A 21,236-nucleotide genomic window follows, 5' to 3' on the forward strand; every position below is an offset into this window, starting at 1 on the left:
TGGAAGGATGGTCCAGTGGCTGGAGTATTACCCTGGTTCATTTCCCTGCTTTGCCACAGACTTCCTGTATGACCTTGGGCAAGTCACTTAGTTGCTCTCTGTACCCTCATACGTAACATGAGGCTAATCGCACTTTCCTCCTTCACGGGGGTGCTGTGCGGATAATACAATGACAATCGTGAGGTTCTCAGATACTAGAGTAATGGGGGCCATATAAGGACTTAAGATAGGTAGGGTAATACATCTGTCCTGCTACCTGTCCCAGCCCCGACAGTGCAGGAGATATGCTTCTCTGGGTCTCCCCTTCGCTGAGTGGTGGGGAGCTGGCTCTAGTTAACACTGGCACGGTCAGCATGACATTGGTTATTGTGTTTTTAAAAGTGAGCGCCTAATTTTCATGTGCAATTACCACCACAACGTGGACAAGTGAGGCAGTTGCCCATGTAAATGGGCAGTTATGTGTCCAATAGGCCACTTGCGTGTGCAATATAAACAAATCATGCATTCTGTGATGTTAATTGCATGTGCAAATAAAGCACCCAATTGCATGCACATTTTTGTCTGCAGTTTTAAAAGTTGTTGTGCAGCTGGCTCAATCCACCCTCCACCCAGGTCAGGGAAAGGTACGCAATAGCCAGTAGCCACGCACTGTCCTTAACCCTCCCTTATTTTTTACATCTAGTTTCCTTGACCCCTGACCTGTTATTTTCTCAGAGCAAATCTAGACACATGGAATGGCAGCCTATCTATAGCTTTCCTTATTATTCTTAATTAATTATCAATAAATAACATTCAGCCATACCTTTTGGATGGTACACGATAGACCCTAAATAAATATCCAGGCCTAATTTTTCAAAAGTGACTAGTGATTTTCATTGCCGCATTTTGCTGCAGGTCCAGCTTAAGAGACGAAAAAGTGGCCTGATTTTTCAATGGCTCAGCATCTTTGTGAAAAATCAGGCACCTGTCAGGTGTCTTAAGTTGAGCACCCAAAATCACTCGCCACTTCTGAAATTTGCGCCACTGTAACGAGGTTACCGTCTGGTCAGATGTAGAACATGAAGACAACAAATGCAAAGGAGAAAGGAAGGAAGAAGCAAAAGGGAAGAACTGCAAAAATCAAAACAATAAATTATGTGACTATCTGGGTTTTTTTCTAAACAAAAGTACTTGTCTGGACTGTGGTAGTCATTCTGTGCTGATGAAAAATACAACAGTTGGACCTCATGATTCAGCTGTGAGAGTTGAAGCTGGAAGGTTTCTGAGTGTGGGTTTCCTGTGAGTATTCCATTAGAAGGACAATAGATGTGCATCTGCTCAGTGGCAGAGAGAGTGGTCGTTTGGTCATCTAGGATTGATGTAGAACACTATTTGAACAGTCCTGACTATGGTAGCTCTATGCTTTTAGTCATCTAGATGGTGCCATCGATGTAGCACTGATGGAAGGAATTTAGCGTGGGACCCTCCAACAAACTATTGTATTTTGTGGACAGCATGCAGTTACTCGATCATTTTCTATTGACCGACAGAGGAGCTTTGAGATGATTGGTTATGGGATTCACGGTCAGGAGACCTGGGTTGTGTTCCTGGTTCTGTCGCTGGCCTGCTGTATGCTGTTGGGCAAGTCACATTGCCACTGTGTTCCAGTCTGTCTTGTCTATTTAGACTGTAAGCCCTTGGGGACAGGGGACTGTTTATGATTATGGGTATGTACAGCATCCCACAGAGTGAGACTCTGGTCTCAGTGGGGTATCTAGGTGCTACTGTGATTAAATATCCAATCCCAAACCTTCCTCAACTACCAGAGCTGCTTCCCACGTCCATTGAGGCTGCTACCTCCTCACCTGTGAAGCAAACATATTATTAAGGAGAGGGAAAGGGAACAAAAGAGGACAAAGGATTCCAGTTCCCATTTACTTCTGACAACCACCTACAGTAAGTTAACAACCATTGTTTTCTGGCACGGCTGTCAGAAAAGTGAGTGGGATGAATTATCTACATATTGGGCATTATTTCAACCCAAACAGCTTTTGACTTTAGCTGGACTCAGCCAGTTCAACTTAGCCACTGGTGTCACATGGGAAAAGTCAGAACATATTCAACAGGGGACTGGAGTGAAGAGAAGTGCCACCAAGATCATGGGCCACCCCATGATGAAACAGGGACACTACTTGGGAAAGAAAGAACATGGAGTTGGAGAACAGGAGGGTGACATTTTTTCCCCCCGGCACAAAGTGCAGCCATGTGCTTTCAGTCTAAAACCACTTTGATCTGAGGCTGCAGATCTCTCTGTCTCTGCACAGAGAGTTCTTAAAAATGCTTGGTTGTGATACACAGAAAACAAAGGGATGTAAGTTAAATCGGGGTTCACTATTTTTTTATAGTGACTCATTCATGATTTGGTTTTTAAAGCACTTTTAACCGTGAGATAAACAATTTCTTAGACACAAGATGTTCTTCTGACAGAGAAGAGCTAAGGGCTGCTGCTTTCCGGCCACCATCCCAACAGTACGTTGTGACTACGCTTTCCTCCAGAGGCCATCCCAGCACCAAGAAATTAAGGACAACAGGCTATTTCCCAAGCCGCCCAGACTTGGATTAGATTCTTGGCAGTGCCCAGCTCAGTGGTAGTATGTGCAGAACTTGCATCTGCTGATGGAAGATGCTTCCAGTGCTGGAAGGAAGAAAGGACAAACAGTGGTCATTGGCTCTTCAGTATGACAAGCCCAGGAATAACAGTAAATGAAGATGGTAAAGGCCTGCTAAGAAATCCAGTCCATTCCTCAGCCAAGGTAGCACGGGCTCTTGCAGTACGTTTCCTTCACAACTTTGGTTCTCATTTTACCTTCCCGTTTCTCTCTGTTGGAAATATTAAGGTAACACAATCACGCTCCAGAAATCACTTGAGTTCCTGCCTACAGAGTGCGAGAAAGTGAAGGGCTTAAGGGAGCGGCCATCCCTGGAGCGATACGCTTACAAAGAACTGCAGAAACCTCGTGGAAGTTATCCACGCTGAAGGAATCGGCTCTGCTGAGAGAGTGGATATGTTCTGTATTTTTCTTTCCCACTCAGCTCATTGAAGCGAATTTAGTGTGGGTGACAAGAGTGCCAAGCCCGGGAGACTGAAGTCCTCTCTTAGCCACACAACAGACACAGCTTGAGCAATGAGAAGTACAAGTGTCACCCCCCCTTTCCCCGCACCACCCCAAATGTCAATGTTACCTGACAATGTTACAACTATGTCCTGGAAGGTTCATCGGTAGGCATGTGTTCGGTCACTTTCCATATCCATTCCATCCTCAGCTTCTCTGCTGAGATCTGTATCAATGGGACTGGTTTCAGCTCGGGCCTATCTTTAATAGCAACTGAGTGATGTCTCATTGTTTGCATGGCAACATACATGTTGGACTTGATCCTGCTCTGTGAAGTCACCAAGCCTGTACTGAGCAGGAAGCCCAGAGGACACGTGCTGAAGAGATCCTGCTGCAATGACCATCATGATATTCCAGACTAGTAGAAGGAGTGAAACCTAGGAGTGGCTGTAGGTAAGCAAGAGGCCCATTTGCAGGTTGATGATTAGGCCTGAGGCTGTATCTCCTCACACCACCCATTCTCCTTGCACCCTGCCACTAAGGCAGTGGGCACCACAAGACTTTGAGACTTACCATACAATCCCTGAGGACTGGGCTGAATGTTTAGCCTAACTCATGCCCACACATGGCCACCATCTACTCTGGTGCTTGTCAGCAATTTGCAAGGACCTGCAGGATCAAGGCTGAAGTGTTTTGGGGTGCCAAGATGCCTTCAAGTACACCTCTGACGTAGACATGTGATCTGCTCTTCCCCATTCTTCCCACTCCCCATCTGGGGTGGTTTAAATGGAAGAGCCGTCAGGAAGCAACCTTCTTAGCACCTCACGGTGACGCAACCCATCCAAGACCATGTTTCTGTGGTGGGAAAGGCATGCTGTGCCCTGAGAGCACCTAAGAGTCACAGCTTTCTGCAGCCTGAAGCAGCAGCCAGGGGAAGAAATGGGGGATTGGGAAAATCCAGCTCCCCGTTATTCTGTCGTTGTTGCTGCCCACTGTTCATGTCACAGTCAGGGAGGGAGAGGTGGGTCAGGAGAAGCCATGGACTTTGTAGTTGACAACTTTTTGGAAGTGCAGTGCAGAACAGGGAGGCATGGCTCAGCGTTCACATTGCACTCCCCGTCAGTACCCAGCCTGGGCTGAGCTAATGATCCAACCAGCGGACCAAATTCGGTGATGAATCCTGGTCACGTGCCACTTGAGGCACGTTGCACATATGCTAAGAAGAAGTGCCGAACAAGGGAGATTAAACGCCCTGAGCTGCAGTCCTAGCAAATTTCTTGATCCTTCACTACCTTGGTAAATCATTTATTAGAGCAGCCTTTTTACATAATCCCTGAAAAAAACATAAAATAGATTTATCACAAAATCCTGTCCTCCTACCAACCATCTACAGACTGGTACATATATTTCTCTGATTATTAATTAACTGATGCACAGAAACTGCTTTAAGCTTTTTAACCTCTCCCTCTCTTTCTTTGTCCTTCAAGAGTGGAGACCACAATGCAGGGGAGATGTTAAAAATAACAGGTGTTACTAGAATGGGTGGTGCATTAAAGTTGTGCTTTAAAGTCAATAGCAGAAGACCCCAGAATTAAAGACATTCAGTAAAATGTTTGTCGTCTTTTTGTGCCAAATTCTCCTCTTAGTGAAGCTGAAGTTGGTGGAGTTACTCTGGATTCACCCTTGAATAACAGAGAGCAAAATGTTGCTCATTGTCATTACCCTGTTTGCAAAGTCTCCTTAGAAGAAAAATGGCACTTATGTGGAAGTTATCTAATCCACTAGCAGGCATCTGACCCAAAAAGAGAAAAGGATTTGACACTGTAGTCACTGCTGTCTAATCATCGATTGCCTAGCACTGTGGCCTCTTAGTTTTCAGGTTGAACCAGAGCATCTCTGCTATTTGGAGTCCGAGTAACTGCCTTACCAGCCTGCAAAGCATCCCCCAGAAATAATACAGGGTGTGTAGAGCTGAGTGTATCAGAGCACATCAGGCCACTCACGGCCGAAACGATCACCTTCAGACTGGAGACACTGGCTCTCCGCTCCTGGGAAATACCACACCAGCTGCTGGCTAGCAGAGCATTTTTCGTGCCATGATAAAAGCAATCTGAAAAAAGGACATTCTAAAGAAACTAAGCCTGGCCCTGGGTACATACCCAGTACCAAAGAACATCCAGGTACCTCTCCCTGCTTTTCTTCCCTAAACTTTCTCTGCAACATGGTGGGTGACCACCTTTTCTATCATCTTTGGAAGTGCCACCTGTTATAGTTTGGTATTCCGGGTGGTGTCACACAGAACAGTCACCCTTAGACGTCTCCCGTAAAAGCTATGGCTTAGTAGCACCATCATAAGTCTTTGAGCTTGTCCAGATGAGAGAAACTGTCAGTGGAGTAACTACATCAGTGTCGTCACCCCAGTGTAAAGCCCTAGCATAGATGTACTGGTGCAAAACAAATCCCACTGCCTCTGTAGAAAAGCAGCACAATAGAGCATCTTGCTGACGCAGCTGGAGGTCCTTGTCTTTGAGCGTTTAAGTTCCCACCTGTGGCACCACCTTCAGGCGTGACCAACCCGACATCCACTAATTAGCACCCCTGTAACATCATGATGTAAGTCCTAGACAGATGGGTCCCGCGCTATGGAAACCGTGGGCACACAGGATTTGGCAAGGGAGGCAGCTGGGGGGATGGAACCCCACATTCAGAGGTAGGTCAACACATGACTGTTGGTAGTTACCCCGCTGAAACCAGCCCATCTCTGAATGAGGCATGTTCTTCTCCTGTCTGGAGTAAGAGCATTGAGAGTCTAGAAGAGAGTTGGGGGGGAAACAGCTCTTACTAAGAGCTGCATTCAAAGACATGGGCCAGGGGAATAGCAATTTCAACTTAGGGATCTTGGGAAATACACCCACTGGAGCTCCCAGAGCCTGCTCCTGCTTCACTGAAGTCCATGGGAGCTTTGCTAGCTCCTTCATTGGCAGCAGGATCAGGGCCCTATTGAGTGACAAGTCAGTCAACCAATCAAACACAACCTAGGATCATCACATTATCAGACCTCTTATTGGCTGATCCATGAGCCCAGGGGCAGGATAATTGTTATCTAACAACATCCAGGATCTGATTGACTCTTTCATGAGTTTCACCTACCATCGCGCTCCAGTTTTCTGTCAAGAAAATGAGACCTAGCATGTGGGGCAAGCAAAGGTCTTTGCTCCCATCTTCACCACTGCAATACCAGAACCCTCTCATCTGTGCTGTGCTCTAAGGACAACGCCACAAAGACCTGGTTACTGACTTCAGTGCAGGGGAAGGGAGCCCAGGTTACTTCCATGTGCTGACCCAGCATTACCACTTGAAGATGTGACTACCACACTCACTTGGGATATCGTCTCACCTTGATGTAACCCTTAACTTCATTCGTTTCCCGGCCTCTCAGAGGGCTGCATTAACAGCCAAAGGCAGAGGGTGCGGGTTTAAGACTGGTTTGTGTGTGTGCGTCTGTGTGTGATTCGTGAAAGAACTCAGTCCTGTAGCGTGTGAGACTTGCTGATAACCCGGGATTAGATCAGAGATGAGATACTGATGAGGACTCTGAGCACATGGAGGTGCAGGGCTGGGAACCACGTTCCATTCCATTGTCAGGGGCAGGCAAGTGTCTGTCCGCAAGGACTCACCCTTAGCTTTTGGGGGTTCTAAAACTGCCTCTTTGCTCACCCTATTTATCAGCAGACCCTGGATTCCGGGGGATGGTTTGTGCTGCCAGAGCCCTGTGTAGGAGGAGGACCATAGAGGGCTAAAAGGTTTTGTCTGAAGTACAGGCTGTTGTTCCACAGCATCCATGCACAGACCTGAGGGAGGTGGTCATCACATGAGGATGCTTACTGCTGGAGCATGGGGGGCGTTTCTTGCATGTTGCGGTGGCCTCATGCTTCTCTGGACACTACAGTCACCAGCTAAATGCCCACCCGGAAGGGAGGGCAGAATTCCCAGCAATCTTCAGGAGCAGAGGTTTCTATTGCTAGGTCTAAAGTAGGACCCCAAGAAGTAGTTAATCCCGTTAGCATCCGTGTCGTTATACTGGCCTCCAGCCATTGGGAGGGGAGGCCACGCTGACAAGCTCTGCTCTCCGCCATTACAAAATAATAAATAAGACTCAGTTCCAAGTATACAAACTAAGCCGGCTGCTCCAGCACACCATGGACTTGTGCTAGCTGCATCTCCACCCGGACTCTGGATCAACATGGTGGGAACTGACCCGCCCTCGCTCATCTGGTCCCAAAGTGGTCCCCTTAGCCTCTTATAATTGCCCCATTTACATGTCCAGTCACTAAGGTTGATCCCACCCCAGCGAGCTCTATATGCCTGCTTGCAAAGCACAGTGCTGTCTAGATGCCGGGCAAAATAACCCGAGCTATGCATGTAACCCCATTAGGGAAGTGTGGGTGTTTGCCTCGTTCAAAGGTATGAATAAGAGTCCGCTACTGCTAGCAGTTAATGGAGCTGCTCCTTCACTTCAAGTGGTAACTGTTCAAGTTTTTAGTGCCGATGTTCTAGGATATGAGCCAGCTTAGGTTGGCATGGGAAAGTCATTGGGTTTCCCCCATATTTAATTTGCCATTATAAGCAAGTCGTTATGGATAGATCAAGTTCCCTCATTCATAAATGCAGCGGGGAGAGGAGAAGGCGCTGCAGAGAAGATAAGAGGGAAACATCAAGGGTGGTAGAAGCGGATTTACCCCAGCCGTGGGAGAGAGACACACAGAATAAGTGCCTTGAAAATGATTCATGACAAGTACCAACTCGCAGTTAGAGCTGGCCTGGCCTCAGAGCTGCATGCATTAATGCTGGGGACCCTGGGAACACTCAGGACCCTGGACGCTGTGTGGTGTAATGTCTGGAAGTGCTTTCGGATCCAACACTGTGATCTGTAACAACCCACCCCATTGGCAACCATCTTCCCCTCACCCTCCTTCCCACCCACCTCCCCAAGCCTTTCCTCGCCCCCACCCCATGTTCATTCTAAGTGGTCTTGCATGTAGTTCTGCAGCCCTCTTCAGTTGGTTAAACCCCCTGCCTTGCCTTGTGTTTTGACAGGGTTTGTGAGTTTTGACAACCCCGCCAGTGCCCAGGCTGCCATCCAGGCTATGAATGGTTTCCAGATTGGCATGAAGAGGCTGAAGGTGCAGCTGAAGAGGCCGAAGGATGCTAACCGCCCCTACTGAAGAGTTGTGGGAACCGCTGGATACACATGACTAGCACAGGTAACTGCACGGGGGAGGGGACGTCACTTGTTGTCGTACAGAGTCTGTGTTGTGGACCCTAAAGATTAGTTCTGCGACTCTCTGGCTTCTATCTTTTCCACTAGATCTCTGGCTAGAGCCACACCACACCACACACACACACACACACACACACACAAAATAGGAACTGGTTGTGTGCACACTTTGGTAGAAAGAGAGGCAGAAAGAGGCTAAATGTGGGACGGGCCAATTGTCTCCTCCCGGTGGCATCACGTGACTGTGATGAGTCTTTCTGACCACTAGGGAGGATAGCAGCTGTTCCGGTCACCTGCTCAGCCATAGAAAGGATTCTGAGGCCAAAGAAGACCTGTAATTAAGAGGTGGGAACCAGGATGCAGTTTAATTCCAGGCAGTTGAACCAGTCTGGCATATAGAGCAGTAGCTCCATGTTACAAACGTTCCAAAGCATTTTTCATTCTTCATATGGTATAGTTCATACCCAGTTTCATCTCAGCATCACAAAGTCCTGTAAATAGGTCTCCTTGACACCTAAATATCCCCTAATATCTTCCTTGCTAAACTAGAGAAATGGATAAAGGAATTCATGCTCATGTCCTCACTCAGCTTCTGTTAATTCCTTACTCGGATAAAACTCCCACTGAAGCCAACAGGAGCTTTGCTGGAGTGAGGACTTGGTTAAAAACGGAATAATGACCTCAAGATTCGCCTCATGGACAGTAAATTGTTTGCTGTTGGGAGGCAGCAAACTTGGTACTCTAAGGGAATTTCTGAGTACATACAACAGTGCCAAAAATATCAGCACAACTCACTTGTTTTGGTGGAATTTAAGCCTGCCCCTGGCAGCAAAATGGAGTCTAGGCTTTGGGTAAACTTTTCAAAAGATCCTAAGTGTCCTATTTTCAGAAGTCATATAGGGTATGTCTACACTGCATTGTAAACACGGATCTATGGGACCCAGGCTAGTGAACTGTCCTCTTCCAAGCCTGCACATGGTCATCCACATTGCATTGTAAACTTCCATTTACAACTGCAGGACCCGGGGTCTCACAGCCATGTTAACACCTCCACACTGCCCTAAGCAGACCTTCTGGCTTGAGCTGTGTCCACTCAGGCATGGACCTAAGTCACAGCAGGACTTGGGTTCTGAACCACCCCCTCAGTGGGGGTTATACGACTTGGGTCCTGAGTGCTTGCTGACCTGAGTCAGACTGATTTGTGTGTGGATGGATGTGGGGCTTGGGTTCAAACCTGAGTCAGAACCCAGGCTTAGGTTTCATCTACACAGGGATAAAAAAAAAACGGTTGGCCCGGGTCAGTTGACCTAGGGATTGGGCTGTGGGGCTAAAAATTGCTGTGTAGACATTCAGGCTCAGTCTGGAGACCAAGCTCTGGGACCCTGTGAGGGTGGGGAGTCCCAGAGCTTGGGATCCAGCCTGAGCCTAGATGTCTGCACAGCAATTTTTAGCCCCACAGCCCAATCCCGATGCGCCTGAGTCAGCTGACCCGAGTCAAACGTGGCCATGCTGCAGGTCTCTTATCCCTGTATCACCATACCCTGGTGTACAGTCTAGCTATGCCCAGAGGTGCTTAGAATTTTCAGTGGGACGTAGGCTTCTAAGACCAAGACCCTCAAAGGTATTTAGGTACCTAATTCCCATTGATTTATTTCAGTGGAAGTTAGGCACCTAAATACTGGAGGATCTGGGTCTTACGTGGTTTTTGAAAATGGGAAGTAGGATCCCAAGTCACTTAGGTGCTTTTGAAAATTTATACATTTCTGTCCCTGCCACAGCTGGTTCTCGTCTCCAACACAAAGTGATACCATTACTACACTAATAGTGCCCTACCATTTAGCTATTGAAGATGAAACGCATGCTGATAGGCGGTGCAGAAGCAGCCAGCCTGGTGCTGCATTGGTAGAACACCGGTATTTCTGATGGCAACTGCATAGCATGGTGGCATTGAGACATCAATGATGATAGTTCAGTTCCTATCTTCAAAGGCCAGAGGCCTCCCTTTCCAAAAAGGGCATGACATGCTGTATGGTTTGGCAAGTTACAGTGTGTCAGCACACGGTAAGGTAGAAACCATTGTCCTTGATCTGGTGAGTGAATATTGCTCTTCTTCCTGATGACCGTCCGTATCTCCACTCAGCCCCTCTCCCGCTGGTCCCAAAATGTTATGCATTGGCTGGTTTCCCAGTTCCTAGGAAAATATATATGGATGAGTGGTTTATTATGGAGATGGGGTAGCCAGCCATTCCATAGTTAAAGCTATATGCACGTTTCTATTAGAAGGCCAGTACCAGAGAGGTACCTGGACTGCAAAGATTAGTTTTGGATTTCCAAACTTTTCCAACGTTTGGGGGCTTGGGGATCTAAGATTTTGATTCAGGTCATCACAGAATTAGGGGTCAACCATCAATTGCCCAGATTTGACCTTCCCCAACCTTCCAGGGTGTTTAGTCCCAGTTTCCCATCTTTAACTGATATGTAGAATATCACTGAAAGTACCCTATTCTAGTCTTCATGGCAAAACTCTGTTCCCTCTAGAATCAATGCACTGGAGGCAAGACATGAAGTGGATTAAGGAACTCCCTCTCCATAAATGCATTAGTTGAACATGTTAATTTCACACAGGTCATTTGAATCTCTCAGGGCGATAATGGCTCAAGAAAGATGCAGTCTCAGTAACCTAGTATCTCCTTTGTATACGATTATACAAAGATGATTGCCAAAGTATTCTTCCACCCTTTTTAAAATACATTTTCTTTTCCTTGCTTATGACAAGGCCTCTTGGAAGCTTGAAACTGAAATATGTTTCCATAGCCAAATGCTTTTTTGCTTCATCATCCTGTGCACATGCTGGCTTCTTATTGCAGGTGCTGGAGGCATGCGCGCTAATTTCTGAACACAGTACAGCGGTGCTCCTAAGAGATTTTCAGTTGCATCTAAGAGATTTAGGAGTGCAAGTTCCACGGGGTTTTGAAAATCTCGCCCTGAATGCTGAGCGCTGCACACTGGCTTAGAATTGTAGGGTAGCGCCATTGTACACACTGGTTTGTTGTTATAGGTGAATCATGAGCTCTGGGCTGTACACACTGGTTTGTTATTGTAGGGTGGCTCTTAAGCATGGGGCTGTACACACTGGCTTGTCGTGATAAGGTTAATCACGAGGGCTGAGCTGCATTCACTGACTTATTATAAGAGGGCTCCTGGGTAGGGCAAGTGGTTTTTACTAACAAATTATACAAAAAGTAATTGTCTGGTCATGAGAAACAAGCTGGTGTCAGAAATCTACTTGCCCTTCAGAGCTTATTTTCTGCCTTGGCTTCTGTGGAGCAGAAGCAACTGTTCTGCACGGAGTATTCTAATTGTTGAGTACATTAGCCTCCCACGCAGTCCAGGTTTTAACTGAGCTTCTCTCAGGTTTTTCAGTAAAACTGAGTCAGCTGTTAGAATAATAAAATACCAGGGTTGGAAGGGACCTCAGGAGGTCATCTAGTCCCACCCCCTGCTCAAAGCAGGACCAATCCCCAACTAAATCATCCCAGCCAGGGCTTTGTCAAGCCTGACCTTAAAAACCTCTAAGGAAGGAGATTCCACCACCTCCCTAGGAAACCCATTCCAGTGCCATCCAATCTACTCCACCCTCTGCCTATAGTGTCTGTAATTATAGGGGTGTGGGTGGGGCCCAGCACAGTGGGGCCCTCATCCTCATTGAATGCCTCCTAAATAAACAAACAATCATTATTTTCTAATTGCCTCATTCCTGGTATAAATGTTGACAGAGTTGAGGACCAGCTCCCTTGTAGCAGGAGACGTTTGCGCCGGCACAATTTAGGTGTAAAATTGCAAGTGTAACAGAAAGGAAAGCGGGTGCAGATGTGAGTGACTTGCGCCTGTGTCTGCCTCATATGCAGCTGTGGTTGAATTGCAGGTGGGCACAGGTGGAAAAGAAGACTGCCTTTCTGAGAATGGGGCCCCTTGTGATCATTGAAGAAGTGCATCTTGGGGAGGGGTTGGAATGAAATGAAGGTGGTAGTTTAGCAAGCTAGAACGGGGAAGACCAGGAGGTGTCCTGGAGACCAGGAGGTGTCGTGGAGATTCAGAGGCATTCAGATCCTGTTTTAGGCCCATCTCTGCTACAGAGGGAATAAGAGATACCATCAGTTAAGCATACTCATTGGAGGTCAATCCGTTCCTAGCACTGTTACAAGAACAAGGTTCCTAAAGACATCCATGATGGGGACCAAAAGCCAGGGAGGCAAAGATAGATAGATGCTGCAAAATTGTGCGGTAAACACCACACTGAACTGACAGAACATTATATAATAGCCTGGGTAATGGGTTTTTTCAGACTCAGTTCATTAAGATACTTAATTGTACACCTAGCTTTAAGCACACAAGTCAGCTCATTGACTTCAGTGCAGCTACACATGCTTAAAATTAGGCATGTGCTTAAGAACCTTTCTGAATTGGCGCCTTTCTAGGGGAAACATTTGTTTTATTGGACTCCTTTACAAAATTAGGGGGTTGCCAGCAGAAACGTGAGCTAAATCCAGCCTGATAGGATAACACAAGAATCTTTTCTTTTTCCCCCTCCCCTCCAAAAAAAAAAAAAATCCTCTCTTTCATTCTGGATTCATGTTTTATCTAATCTCCCTTTTATGACCCAATTTGGTTTAGGCCACATTGATTTAAAGTCCTTGGTTTTCCTCACTAATGCTCTAAAGTAGCTGTCAAACACTAAAAAAAAAAAAAAAAAAATGCTGTGATGTGGCAGATAAAATCACAAGCTGCGGTGAGCAAAATCCAGAAGGATTCATATGGCAGAACGCTTCCAAAATGGCTGCCTTCTGTTCTCTCATTTCTTTCTAATTACAAAAGATTGTACCAAAAGGAAGGGGGGAAGAAAGCAAAAGAAATAAAAGAGGATCATTTGAGGCCAAAATCAATATATTCTATTACAAATCTCCCCCTAGGAATGAGAGGCTGAGGTACTTTATGTGTCTGTCAGATAGTAAATGCATGAAATAATGAAAAAAATCTGCTACTCACATGGGTGCCCATTCTTAGGCGCACCAGTGTACTGTAGATTACCGCAAAATTGTAGGTGCAAAGTACAGTACCTAAGGGACAAGTATATGAGCCAGAATATAACTCTATATAGCCACTGCTGGCACATTGCTAATAGTGAGAGCAATATCTGCTCCATATTATCCAGCCACGGACATGCAGACACAGACTAGCCCCACCCCCACCTCCCATTGCCCTAACCCTGCCATAGTAAGTTAGGAGAAATAGTAATAGTTCAACACTGCCTAGAGGCCTGAACCTCAAGGTTTCCATCGCTCATAATTGTATCACAAATCTCACAATATTTGGTATTAGGTAAAGCTCCAGCTCCGGGAGTCCTGTGATTACGTGAGAATCTCCGTTTTGGGGGATGGAGATTGTTCATTTGTTTATTTGTTTGTGTGTTGGGGGGGGGCGTTGTATTGTTTTTAAGTACATTTCTAGCCCTCATAGTTGCAGAGAAAAGCTAGGAAACTTGAGCCGAGTGTACCCTACTGGCTTAGAAACCCGAAGGCAAAGAAAAAGTACCCAAAATATGTCATTGAAAAAAAAATCTTATGATTTTTGAGGCCTGAGTTGCAATTTTTAATCACTTGAAGTTGGTAATACAGGAGACCCCAACTGAGATCAGGGCCCAGTTGTGCTAGGCTCTGTACAAATACATAGTAAGAGACCAGTCCTGCCCCTAAGAGCTTACAGTCTAAACAGACAAGACAGACAAAGGGTGGTGAGAAAGGAAGTCTTGATATCCCCCATATTATACCCATCACACTACAAGGTGAACCCATCAGACCTGCCATGTCTCCTTTGTATGGACAGGGACTGTCTCACTTAATTCACAGGCAGTTTTTAAAGTACAGCATCTCCCTCTTGTGAAGAAGGATTTTGCTGTCTGTTTTTTTCTAAGGGACATTTTATATGTCACCAAGCTTTGGGTTTTTTGTAAGTTTCCTTCATTCAGACAGCCCTAGTGCAGCAGCTCTGTCGGCAGGGCCGGCTCCAGGCACCAGGCAACCAAGCATGTACTTGGGGCGGCACCTGGTAAGGGGCGGCCAATCTTGGGGTGGCGGGGGGCAACGCGGCGCGGCACTCGGCGGGGGGGGTTCTGGCAGCGCGGCGCTTGGCGGGGGGTGTTCGGCGGCGCGGCGCTCAGCGGGGGGTGTTTGGCAGTGCTCCGCGCGGGGGGGGGGCTTCAGGAGTGCAGCGCTGCTCGGGGGGTGGAGGTGTTCCGCAGCGCGGCGCTTCATGGGGGGCGGGGAGGTTCGGCAGCGGGGCGGGGGGTGTTTGGCAGTGCGGTGGGGAGGCGGGGGTGTTGGGCAGCGCGGGGCGGGGGGGTGTTCGGCAGTGCGGCAGGGGGGCGGGGGCTGTTCGGCAGCGCGGCGCTTGGTGGGGGGCGAGGGGTGTTCGGCAGCGCAGCGGGGGGCGGGGACTGTTCAGCGGCACGGCACTTGGCAGGGGGTGTTCGGCGCTCTGCACGGGGAGAGTTCAGCAGCGCGGCGGGGGGTGGGGGAGTGTTCGGCAGTGCAGCAGGGGGGGCGGCGGTTGTTCGGCGGCGCTCGGCAGCGCGGGTTCGGCGGCGCGGCACTCGGTAGCGGGGGCGGGTGTTACGGCGGGGCGGCGCTTTTTTTTGCTGCTTGGGGTGGTAAAAAAGTTAGAGCCGGCCCTGTCTGTCGGGTCACTAGTGGTGATACTCAGCTCTGTGTAAAGAGCTAACATGCATCCATTTTACCTCTTAAGTCCCAGATAAGCCCAGTCTTGGTTAATTGGTGCAAAGGACTCATGCTGGCCCTGTGTGCGGGGGTGAATTTCACCCTAACTCAGCAAAGCAGTTACCCAGAGCAGTACATATGACTGGAGAACCTGCCCATTACCACAGCGTGGCTTCATTGTGGTGATTAATCATCAGCAAAGTGTTATTGACCATCTTGTAGCCTCCTCTGCTGGGAATATTATTATTGCCCAAGATGAAAAGGGTTTGATTAGAGTGGGCCAGCCAGGAGTAACGCAGTAAGACTGAGCAAAGGTAAATGTAGATGGAGTAGCAAGAAAAAACTTACTGATGCTGATACTGTGTTGACTGTGGAGTAGTCTCCAGAGGGAAGTGAAGAAAAACCCCATCAGCAAAGCATTGGCGAATGCACTGTTGGGATCATTCTTCCCTATCTGATATACAGATGGCTGGGATGGTTCAGACTCGCAAACTGTCTAGTTTGATGCTTGTGGTCAGAGCTAGACAGAAAATGGGGGCATTCGGCAGAAAATTTCAACTTTTTATCTAAAAACCAACCCCTCCCCCCGCAAAAAAAATATTTTGGTGTCCAGACAAAACTGTTCAGTTTTCACTTCTCCAATGCAAAACAAACAGTTTGAGGAAAGCAGACGCTATCTACAGTTTGTTTAGTCAAAAAAAAAATTTCCATTGAAAAAAAGTTTTGATGGAAAATTTTTGACCAACTCTGTGATTTCAGATGACTTCAATGTAAAAAGTTGTTATAAAGAGGAGAGTAATAAATTGTTCTTCTTAACCACTGAGGACAGGACAAGAAGCAATGGGTTTAAATTGCAATAAGGGCGATTTAGGTTAGACATTAGGAAAACTGCCTAACTGTCAGGATAGTTAAGCACCAGAACAAATTACCTAGGGAGTTTGTGGAATCTCTGTCATTGGAGGTTTTTAAGAGCAGGTTGGACAAACTCCTGTAAGGGATGGTCTAGATAATATTAAATCCTGCCTCAGTGCTGGGGACTGGATCAGATGACCTCTCAATTCCATGATTCCAGTCCTACGATTCTATGATTCCATGAAACTGCAGTTTTGACTGTATTTTCATTTGTCCAATCTACCTTTACATGTCCCAAGTGATGAGGCGTGTACCACTTCCTTTAAGAGAGTATTCCACACTCTCATTGATCTTACTGTTGTTTGTTAGGATGTTAATCGTGATAATCCACCTAAATGTTCCTTAGTACAATCTAATCCCATTACTTGTAGTTATACCTTTTAGGCCCATAATAACCAATTCCTTTCCCTCCTGTACAGACTATTATATTATCCATCCCTTAGTCATCATATAAGGTTTGCCTAAATTACAGAAAGTTGCACTGGTGTGACTATGTTGATGCAATAACTCCAGTCTTAATGCAGTTGAGCAAAGCTTATTTCAGTGACGCTTCATTCGGAAAGGCCCAACATTGGGCATTGGAAAAACCTTAGATCAACCAAAATGTTGCCAGGAATTCCTTCCTTTTTATAATTCCAATGATGACTGGGATTAAACATTCCCTCCCAGTGTGTTTTGTAAGCCAGGCTTTGTGTTAACACATGAGCGCCTGAAAATAAAATTGACTCAGAGGGACTAATTCTCTCTGTTTTAATCACCTAAGGTGCTAGTAAAACTGGGAAAGAAATATGTTTTCTTTTTTGGCCTATCATTTTTTAACCCAACTGTCCTTTCAAATTACTAATCACTTTATCATTTTAAAATACTAATTTCTGTTTTGCGAGCTGCAAATTCAATACCAATCTTATACTCAAATTGGCACACAATATAATGCACTGATGGAAAGCTACAATAATTAATTGCTGTATTCGCTCAAAAATTACAATCGGTAATTACAGCATCAAGGCTAAATTCTATTCAGCAATATTTGGAACTGGTTCCTCTTAAAAACAGGGCAGCTATTCAGAAGCATTGCTGTGTTTGCACCTAAATGAGCCCAGGTAGGTTGCTAAAGCATCCACGTTGTTTGTCTTGGGAGTGCTACAACAACATAAAGCAATACAACAAACATTTTATTTTATAGAGAGTTCCTCATTAAAAACTGTGTCCTTCAATGTGTCCATATGAGATAATACAGCGGTAAACAATAGATATGAAAGCAGCTTCCCAGTTCTCACTCTCTTGTGATCCAGTTGGCACTGATACCCTGAAATAACCTCTCTGAGGCTCATTAGTACATTTCACAACTGATCACCCCTTCTGAAGTGGGTAACCCCAAGCGAAATTGGCCAAGGGTCTTGATATAGACATGAATACCTCTTAACAAACTTTTGAGAACAGCCACAAAACCCCAACGGTGGTGGCTCTCCAAGGGGGTTTAGTCACAGCCAAGTGACTGAGGAAGTTCATCCAAATTCTCATATGGGCCAAAACTTGTAACATTGCCCCTGATTGGAGGGATTGTCTGCATGAATTGAACCCAGAGCTGCTAGATCTAAAAAACATGAGTTTCTACTGCCTCAGATCAGATCCATTGGCAGAAGCAAATTTCTATGTGGTCCAGCCACTAGAGGGCGTAAGCATGAAAAGGGGGGAGGGGTCAATTTATGAATTTGCCAGGGTGCCCGTTAGATTTTAAAGCTGAAATCTAACAAACTAGGCTTGCTAGTCTATAACAATCTAATAGGATAACCCCTTTTTACTGAGTCCAGGAAGCATTCGCTTGCTAGTCTAACACTGGGTTCTTTCCAGATCATCTTTCAACCTGAACAGTATTGCTCAAATCAGGACACTTGCTTATTCTTAACCAACCAACAATTTATTAATTCACTCAGAACCCCATTAACAAATAATCAACAGCTCAAATGTAGACACAACCAGAGGTTTATACATATGCAAATTATGAAAGATTTTTGCTTTGGCGATTAACAATACCCTCGGTTAACCATGTTCATTTCTATAATGGGGTAGAGGACTACCAAAACTTGGCGGAGCCCTTGGGCGAAGTGTCTCACATGATGTGAAGCATTTTCTTGTCTTTATTGGTGGAGCCTACTTTGGGATTGACAGAGGTGAATAGCTTTTCTAATATTTTTATTTTAAGGGCCAGAAGAAATAATTAGTTATTATTCATTCAAGGCACATCTGTTCCATATATCCCTTACAAGGGGGACCAAAGACACGCTCATTTAGTGTGTGAGAGTTAATAGCATAGGGAAGGAAAAATCAAGAGGTACAGGCAAGAGAGAAGAAAGATGCTTCCAGCTGAAATTTGAAATGAGATGGAAAGGCAATGTGGTGGGGAGATACAGAAGCTACGGAAGAGAAGACTCTTGCACCAACTGTAGCAAGATTATGTGGCAGGACAAAAAGCCAGTGCTAGACAAACAGACAGGGCAGAAAGAGAAATAGGGAGACAAGACGCATGAGGAAGGTGATGCAAATCCGTGAAAGGTTTTCAAAACAAACAAGGCTGCTTTTCACAGGATTCTAAAATGATTGGAGACCCAGAGGCATTGCTCAAGACTTGGGGGCCTTGTGATAACACTTCTTTGGGTGTATAATAAGGTAGCACTCTGTTAACGCTACAGTTAGAGGCAGAAAAGGCCTATCGGATCCTCCCCCGACTAGCTGATGCAGAATTATTCCTTACAATACATTTGCTAACATTAGAGGAGAAAGGCATGGATGGGAAAGACAGAAGCAGTGTAATCAAGACAGGGCACTTTCTCAGAAGCAGAATTGCAGACACAGAAGAGGAATGAGGAGAATTCCAAGTCAAGGATAATATGGATGGGAAAGGAGAATGGAGGGCCTAAAGAAAGGAAGGAGAGCTAGAAGAGAGGGTGTTGTTCTTGTGAATGCTCCTCTTCTCCAATAGTAACTTCTGTCCTTGAAGTGTTTAGCTGAAGGCAAGGTATCGGTGATGTCCTGTCCCTTTAAATGTTTGAGCACGCTCCCCTCCCCAGTGCAAAGCCTCACTTTCGTGTTAGTTTTACATTTGCAGCCAGAGCAATAAACCTACCAGAGCAGATAGCCGCGTTTCCATCCCCTCCCTCTGCATCTGTCTGTCTATCTCCTTCTCCGCTGGCTCCAGAGGGAGAACATTTGGCAACAGAGCTTCCCCTGCAAGAAGAAGAAAAAGTAAGCAAATAATACTTTAAAAAAGGGGGACGGAAGTTCACCTAGAGGCACAGGGCGGCAGACTGCTGTTTTTGCTGCTGGAACAGCGTGAGTCGGCTAGTTAGAGAGGGAGAAGTAGGCAAATAAAGACAGACTAAAGGAATAAGCTGCTGCCCAGAGCTTGTGCAAAGTAAGCCAGAAGCCATATTGCCTATGTGCAAGGATGCAGGCAGAGAATAACTTAGCCTGCACTGAGAGTCTATAGCCAACCGAGGAAGCCCAAGTACAAAGGCAGCCAAAGGAGTGTGGCAAACACATAGCCAGCGGAGGGTGATCGAGCGCAGATGGTGCATGGATTTTTTTTTTGAAAGTGGAAAAGGCATCCAGGAGGCATGAAGTCCAACAGTAGAACAGAGGAATGGTGCTTTTTTTTTTTTTTTTTTGCAGGCAATGTTGATGAGTTCAACAAAAACCATGAATCGTGGGTGGGGTACCTCACATGTTTTGAGCATTTTGTAAATTGCAACACCATTCCAAATGGACAACCATTTTCAGTCTTCCTGACAGTGATGGGTCAAAAGGCATACGGACTTCAGCATGACCTGTTGTCTCCATCTGTGTCTGGAACTGCCACTTACGCTGCAAGTAATGCAGGAACATTTTTCTTCTAACCCATCAATGAGAGCAGAATGAGGTTGGTTTCACCAGGGAAGTGGAGAGTCAGTAGCACAGTTTGTTATTGCTTTAAGGAAGTCGTCAGAGCATTGTCAGTTCAGACAAACATTAAGTGATGCCCTGCGTGACCGATTAGTCTATGGATTATGCAATGATCAGGTCCAGAAGAAGTTACTGACTGTATCAGTGCTTACATTCAAGAAGGCTGTTGAAGGGGCAGTTGCAATGGAGACCACAGAGAAGGAATTTAGTGTGAACTGAGAAGTTTACCTCCTACATCAATGAGACAGAAGACCATGGAAATGTAAGGAATTTCTATGTGGCTGTTGTGTGCAAACTACGCACTCTGAGGAGAATTGCTGGGCATGTCAGATTATTTGAAGAAAGTGCCAGAAGAAAGGACACATCACCATGACCTGTCACACAGTTCAGCGACTTTACATCATGAACACTCACTATTCCAGAGAAGAACTATGCACAAATAGAGCAAGAAGCTGTCTCAGCATTGGCTTCAGAATTTGGAAATTGCATAGCTATCTGTGTGGTAGACATTTTACCTTGCTGATGGAGCATCATCCATTACTTTCAATGTTTGCACCGAAACATGGAATTTCATCATTAGCTGCTGCTCATATGCAACAATGGGCACCGCTATTTTCAGCTCATTCCTATACTCTTCAGTTCCATAAAAGGATTCAGCACGCGAAGGTTGATGGGCTTTCAGGCTGACCATAGTAAAGTTCTCATTGACCCAAAGAAACTTCAGAAAAAGTGTTCTCTCTCAATTTGATGGGTACGTTACCCATCACTAGTACTGACATCAACAAAGAAACTACTATGTATGATGTACTTTCTCTTGTGAAGGGGATGGTACTACAGGGTACAGTGTTGGATCAAAAAAATCCCCAGTTTACACAATTCATGTCATGTCAACATGAATTATCTGTGAATCGCGGTTGCATCTTATGGGGAATGTGAGTGATCATTCCGAAATCACTTCAATCTCAGGTTTTCAAAGCTCTTCACTAAGGTCATATTGGCATTATACCAATGAAGGCCATAGCCCAGAGTCAGGTCTGGTAGCTGGATATTGACAAAGAGACTGAGAGGAAGGTGAAGTGCTATGCTACGTGTCAGCAAATTCAGCATGATCATGGCCCAGCTCAGGGTCGTGGCCTCAGTCTCCTTAGACATGTATTGACATTGACTTTGCTGGACCTTTGGAAGGTTATATGTTTTTGGTCATAGTCAAAATGGCCAGAAGTTTTCAGAATGACTTCTACT

At 45.9% G+C, this 21,236-nt stretch overlaps 1 protein-coding gene across 11 annotated transcripts in view; it reads left to right on the plus strand.

Annotated features, from left to right (window-relative positions):
* The window catches only part of CELF4 (CUGBP Elav-like family member 4), an 861,689-nt gene that overhangs the window by 819,917 nt on the left and 20,536 nt on the right, over window positions 1-21,236 (plus strand). For all 11 annotated transcript variants that reach the window (XR_008445494.1, XM_054032838.1, XM_054032839.1 and 8 more), the window contains exon 12: window positions 8,190-8,356. Coding sequence is in view for 10 of the 11 variants with exons in the window: in XM_054032838.1 (XP_053888813.1) it covers window positions 8,190-8,317 (128 nt within the window). In the remaining variant the exon portion in view is untranslated. The remainder of the gene's footprint in view (window positions 1-8,189; window positions 8,357-21,236) is intronic.

Source organism: Malaclemys terrapin, chromosome 6 (genome assembly GCF_027887155.1).
Source record: "Malaclemys terrapin pileata isolate rMalTer1 chromosome 6, rMalTer1.hap1, whole genome shotgun sequence".
In the NCBI taxonomy this organism is placed as follows: domain Eukaryota; kingdom Metazoa; phylum Chordata; order Testudines; family Emydidae; genus Malaclemys; species Malaclemys terrapin.